This window comes from Bidens hawaiensis, unplaced genomic scaffold (assembly GCF_021521415.1).
Source record: "Bidens hawaiensis isolate Kalapana, Puna unplaced genomic scaffold, B.hawaiensis_p1.1 tig00000055_1, whole genome shotgun sequence".
Taxonomy (NCBI): Eukaryota; Viridiplantae; Streptophyta; class Magnoliopsida; order Asterales; family Asteraceae; genus Bidens; species Bidens hawaiensis.
Genome location: NW_027491016.1, coordinates 6,178,845 through 6,185,705, shown reverse-complemented (window position 1 = coordinate 6,185,705; position 6,861 = coordinate 6,178,845). Strand labels below are relative to the sequence as shown.

The following is a 6,861-nucleotide window of genomic DNA, read 5'->3' as shown; positions in this document are numbered from 1 at the left end:
TTTACATTTGATTTTGGACACCTGTACCCGTGTTTGGGATTTTTAAATACTTACACGTTTTCCGCTGTTATTTACTTTGAACTGGTTTTAAATACAAAGAATTGTTTGGTTTTAAATTTTTGTGAAATTGTGGATGTGATGACCAACTGTAGGATTCCCAGGATTCGGGGTCTTACAGATTGGAGTTGCCTGATGAAATGAAAGGCATTCATGATGTGTTCCATGTGTCAAATTTACGCAAGTGTTTAGCCGATGAAACCCTTGCAATGCCGTTAAAAGATGTTGAAGTTAACGAAAAACTTAAATTCGTGGAGCAACCAATTCAAATTGAAGATAACATGATCAAGTTTCTTAAACGCATACGACTCAAGTTAGTAAAGGTCCGTTGGGATTCAAGACGTGGACCCGAGTATACATGGAAACTTAAGTCAGAAATGAAAAGAAAATACCCACATCTATTTCAATAAATCTCGAGGACGAGATTATTCAAAAGGTGGGGAGGATGTAACATTTTGAAAATACCCTGTTCAATTTTGGGCTAAAAATGACAATTCTGAAACTTAAAGGGGTTCAAAATGAAAATTTTGATTTTCAAGACCCATCGCGCTACGCGATAGGCATAGATAAGGGATCATCGCGCTACGCGATGCAGTTTCGCAAGAAACCAGGAAAAAGGGGCGCCGCGCTACGCGACGGTCCCAGAGCAAGGGGGCATCGCGCTACGCGATAACCAGGTTAAGAAACAAGTGCCATATGGCCAACCACGTGTCCACATGTGGCATTACCTTATAAATTGCGGCGTCGCGCTACGCGACGGCCTAAGGAAAAGGGCGTCACGCTACGCGACGGTCCCCAAAACTTTGCCTATAAAAAGGGGCTACGGGTTTGAAGCTAAATCATCCCACATTCACCCTCACCTTCACATAGTTAGCATTGGAGAACGTGCCCAAGTACCGTGAAGTTCTGAGGTTCAGTTTTCTCGTGAAACGTGCAAGGAACAAAGCTCTGACGTTCCGTTGATCAGAATAAGCGAGTTAGAAGCGAATTTCTGCCAGTCTAACAGTCATTTTGCCTTAGTACTAGTATCCCGAGCATTCCCTAAGGTAGGATATAAGTTTAAGTTATTTCAATCATATTATAGATAGCTTAGACTCAGTCAAGGCTATGGCCTTTAACCTTGAAATAATTTTCAAGAAACATTCACAAACAGTTTTCAGTAAAACGTTACTTCAATAAGAAGTAATGTTATACAAAATTATATTTTGACGGACATGTAGTAACTGGAAGGGGGATATCATTAGTAGACTCTTCTTGTCTAAGGTAAGTAATTCGTACAAATCCCAATCAACAGCGGGATCCGCTTACTTACCTGGAGAAGTTTACCAACGTGATACACTCTATTAGGCCAAAGCATGCTATATCAAACGTCACACAAAATACAATCATGATTTCAAAACATTCGTAAACCTGATCAAGGTTAAACCGAGACTTATGGTCTGCAGTCTAAACAAAATACACCAACAAGGTGATCATTCAAACCTATTTGTTATAGGTTGACAATCATTTACAATCAAGAAGGTTTATCTGACAATCACACCGACCGTACAGGTGAATACGTTAAACCTTTATAAACAGTCAAAGATATTTATACTCTATAAGATAGACAGGTTGTTTGTCTTATTGAGTCAGTCAACTATTTGCTAGAGATTACGTGATCTCTAAAACATTGTAGTAAAAAGTAGAAAATAAAACAACTCAGACCAAATACACATGTGTCTGGATCCATACATAACCGTTAAGCCAAAACAGTCAAAGGCTACGTGGCCGCGGGCTAATAGTCATATATAGTTTCTCCGGTATGGGCTACGTGGCTCGGAGACTTGTGTGTGTGTAGGGCAGTGTTACATATACCGGGTATAGTAATATATTCGCTAAGCTTGTCAAGAAAACTATATTTGTATTATGATTGTTATTTATATATGTGCTTTTAGAGTCATAACGAGTCACCAGCACATAGCTGACGTATTTTAATCCCACCAGCAGGTAACTAAGTTTGATGATTACTAGATACAAGGATTAGAGTCATCCAGAGATAGAAGTTCGTGTACTTGATAGCTCAGTTTTTGATATAAAAATCCTTGTAATATTTAATAACAACATTTTGTAAACTCTCAACTTGGGTACTTAATTCCCTAGTACTTTTCAATGTAAATTAATATTATATCAAACATGTAAGTCTTCCGCTAAAATTAACCCATAACTCTGATACATTTACAAAACATGTACCAACTATTGGTCACACTTTTAGGCCCTAAGTCGGGGTATGACACATATACTTGTTACTTTTCAAAACTTCCTTCGCCGGAAAATTTCCCTTCGTATAAAAACATTCAACATCACCGACATCTTAAAATACCAACCCAAAATCACAACTTTTGTCACTTTTTCAAAACTTCAACTCGACAAGTCGCTAGAAAATTATTCTGGTGACCAAAAACCTTTTGAAAACACTGTCATTCATCAAAAACTTCACAACCCATTTCAAAATCCGGCCAAAACTTTCAATACTCCGGTAAACCCAACCCGGAAAACCGACATCGACTACCCACAAAATCAACCGAACCCATCAATCCCAACCACAAACACACCCAATAACATGCATTCATCAAATCCCAAACAATCTGAGATACGTCATTCAAACTAAAAACAAATCGATTGCAAACAAAACTAAATACATACCTTTCAATCGGGTTCGTCAAAGATGATGAAATTAAACAATGAAAGTGATGGTAACGACGGTGGCGGCCGGTGACGGTGGTGACAGGGGTGGTGGCGGCCGGAATTATGATGTGTGGATGAGGTTAAAGATAAGAAAGATATGGTGAAAGTGATGGTGAAATCAGATTTTTATAAAATCGTCATCTTCGCGATACGCGAAGATGCTAGTTTGACCGTTGACTGTTGACTTTTGACTTTGACTGACCGTTTGACTTTTTAGCATCTTCACGATACGCGAAAATGCACCTTTTAGCAGCAAATTTTAATGGTTTTCAGCTTTAAAATATTAATCTTTTAAGTGTTATTCGAGTTGATTTCCACCGCCACCCGCTTCGGTCGCCGCATACCAATCACCTACGTACCTGGGGCTCCCTCTAGCGACGCACATGCTTTCCAATTTCGCTCCAACACTAATCATCGTGTCGCTTCCCCACACTCGATCCTTGCTCTACACTGCACGATTTGAGGAAAACTATTAACTAACTAGACTCATTATACAGAAAATACAATTTACAAATGTGACATCCCTAGATTTCGGGTCAAATGGTATTTATTTTGTATTTGTTTTTATGTTGTAAACCGACCCGATTTATATCCCGAACATTTCAAATATATAAAATATTGGATTTTATGTTACTAAAACACTCCCGCTTGTCTAATTTGAAAAACCCCTTTTACGGATTCGAAAACGGACTTAAAACGCTCAAGATACATCAAAAACGAACTTCCGGACGCAAACCGACGTGCTGACCAGCAGCAGCCCCATTTTTGTTTTTTTTTTGTTTTTGTTTTGTGACTTGTCTTGACCACTCTTGCATGCAAACCTTGATATCACACCCCATGCTTGACCCTTTCAACCCACCCTATATATACACCCCTATTCCCTTCATTAATCCTTGCTTGTTCATCTCTTTCTCTTCCAATTCTCAAATATTCAAATGTGTTCTTCATATTTTTTTGGCAGTTTGACTTTCCAAAGTCAAACTGACCATAGTCTTATATTATAATCAACTTGTTAACACTTATTTATACTTGAAGATTGTTATACAACATATATATAATAGCACTCTTTGTACCTTCGGTGGGCATTTCTCCGGTCTCGGTCGGTTAAGTGTCCGGCCCATAAGACAAAGCTACATGGAAGACTCGTAGTAGTCCTTGATTATATATATTTTCCGCATCTAACTATCAAACTTGTTATACTTGTTTAACTTCTGCTCATCTTAGTTCTATTTTACATTTTGAGTTCCATGGTTATGGGTTTGTAGAGATTAGCCTCGGTTATTCCGTAAATAACTCCAAATTGGAAGCCGAACTCTTGTTTACTAGTTTGTTTAAATAGTTATATAAACATGTTTTATGTAAGATTTGAGTTTCTAAAATCATTTTAATTAGTTCCATGGTTATGGGTTTGTAGAATCTAACCTCGGTCTTATCCCGAAACAGGATCCGAACCGGAAACCGAACTTTCGTTTAAAGACTTTGTTGTTGACTTTTTGTATGTAAAACTTTGGTATTATTATTTATAAATTATTTTACAAGTTCTATGATGTTTGGACATGTGGTAACCATTCTTGGCCTTATTCCAAGATAAAAACCAAACCAAACCGAACTAAACCAAGTTTACTCGCTTAAGACACACAAGTGTGTTTTTAACCATTAAAGCTTATATATTTCTTTAAAAATACTTTATAAACTGATTTTAATTATTTTCACAAAGTACTCGGAATATTGAATCCAACTTGATCTTATAACAAAATTTGGACCGATTAAACCGAACACTCGCTTAACGGACGTTGTTAGTTCTAAAACAATAAAACTACATACTTGGTTAAGTCTCTTTAAGATTTATTGAGTTATCTCGTACATTTATTATTTTGGGTAAGTTGACTTTGGGTTTGGTCAAGTCACCAAGACCCGAACCGACCACCGGAACACTCGTTAAAACCCATTTTAGTATCTATATTATAAAGGGACTTGCTTTCTTGCATTTTTACCCACCTTATTACTTAACATAGGTTGAGTAAAATTAAGGGCTAGATACTTTAACCCGCTTTCGAGGAAACTTACATTTTTAAAGGACTATTATTATAATTTCTTAAATATTTACATTTTAAACCATAAACTTTAAATTGTTTACATTTCTTATCATTTATTTTCGTTTAAAGAATTCCAAGACAACTTTTCTAATACAAGACTTCTCCTCCTTTAGGCTTCGTTCGTTAAACTCATCGTTCAGGTTAATCTCCAAATCATCAAATCTTTCAAGTTTATTACTTGAATATGAGTACTTTCATCCCCCGTTTTCACTCTTTTATATTTTGGGGGTGACATTACAAACTTATTCAAATCCAAATGATTTATACTTGAGTCTTAAACCACAAACTTTATTGTATACTTTACTTAAATAAATGCTCGATTTGGTGATTATATGCTTATATGCTTGAGTGCTAATGTGTTTACCGCTTTTGGATGGTTGATTCATAAATCCAAGTATATCTGGCATCCCCTTATAGAAAGGTGTCGTTAATGTATTCTTATTAACGATTTCTTACAAAATCCGAGTATATTTGGCATCCCCTTATAGAAAGGTGTCGTTAATGTATTCTTATTAACGATTTCATTTATCTAAATTGTTGCTATTATTTATTGTTTTGTATACAAGTTGTGGAATTTCATATTATATATATATTGTTCAAAAACTATGAAATGGCTCACCAACCTTTGTGTTGACAAAATCTATTTATGCAATGTTACATGTTTGACTTTAGGTTAACTCGAGGACTTGAAGAAAAAAACTTATCGAGGCTATTAGGATATTAGCAAAACGAACATTATATTATTTACTATGATTTGAATTCGGTTATTGTATGAACAAGTTATGTGACTCTTTGTGTTTTTATGAATTTAAATGAGTTGATTAAATATTGTCACTTAATACTGTCATGTGCAATGAACAATCGGTTCCGCCCCGACGTTTCCGTCATGGTCGGGGTGTGACAACAAATGCCGGGTTGCCTCCCGGTTAGCGCTGAATTGATTGTCTACAGCTCGACATTTCTTGGTTCCTCAGTCAACCGAATAAGTCGGTTCATCCGCCAAAAATCAAACCTCCGACTCATGTATCTCCTTGTTCATATCCGCATCCTCCAAATAGGGCTTCAACCGATGACCATTCACCACTTGTCTCAGATGATCATCAAAATCTTCTATCTCAACTTCACCGAATTTTCCAACTCTCTTGACTTGATAAGGTCCCGTCCACTTGCTCTTCAATTTGCCTGGGAAAAGTTTCAATCTCGAGTTGTACAACCACACTCGTTGCCCCTCTTCGAACGTCCTTCTTCTTAGCTTAGCATCGTGAACTCTCTTCATCTTGTCTTTATATGCGGATGCGCATTCATAAGCTTCATCTCTCAATTCTTCCATCTCGCATATGTTCAACTTCCTTTGTTTACCTGCACACTCATAGTCTAGATTAATATTCTTAACCGCCCATAGTGCACGATGGGCTAACTCGACAGGTAAATGACAATCTTTTTTGTAAACCAACCGATAAGGGGTGGTTCAATAGGCGTTTTATAAGCAGTCCGGTAAGCCCATAAAGCATCAGTTAGTTTATTTGACCAATCCTTCCGATCAGGCCTTACCATTTTTTGTAAAATCTCTTTGATTTGCCTATTAGAAACCTCCACTTGTCCACTCGTTTGAGGGTGATATGGAGTGGCAATGCGGTGGTTTACGCCATACCGTTTAAGTAGTTTGCCAAAATTAAAGTTTTTGAAATGTGAACCCCCATCACTAATGATAACGCGGGGAACACCAAAACGTGAAAAAATATTAGACTGGACAAACTTACAAACAACGGTATGGTCATTCGTCTTGGTGGAGATTGCTTCTACCCATTTAGACACATAATCGACCGCCACCAAGATATATAGATTACCGAAAGAATTAGGAAACGAGCCCATGAAATCAATCCCCCAAACATTAAAGATGTCGACAATAAGGATTGGTTGCGTGGGCATCTCATCGCTCTTTGAAATACCCCCCATCTGCTGACATCTAACAAAATTCTTGACA

General features: G+C 37.2%; 1 protein-coding gene across 1 annotated transcript; it reads right to left on the bottom strand.

Annotated features, from left to right (window-relative positions):
- Positions 1-5,883: 5,883 nt before the first annotated feature.
- LOC143541991 (uncharacterized) lies at positions 5,884-6,431 on the bottom strand. Its single transcript, XM_077034697.1, has 2 exons — positions 6,332-6,431; positions 5,884-6,236 (listed from the first exon to the last, which is right to left on the bottom strand). The coding sequence occupies exons 1-2, from the start codon at positions 6,429-6,431 to the stop codon at positions 5,884-5,886; spliced, it is 453 nt and encodes a 150-aa protein (XP_076890812.1).
- Positions 6,432-6,861: the final 430 nt, after the last annotated feature.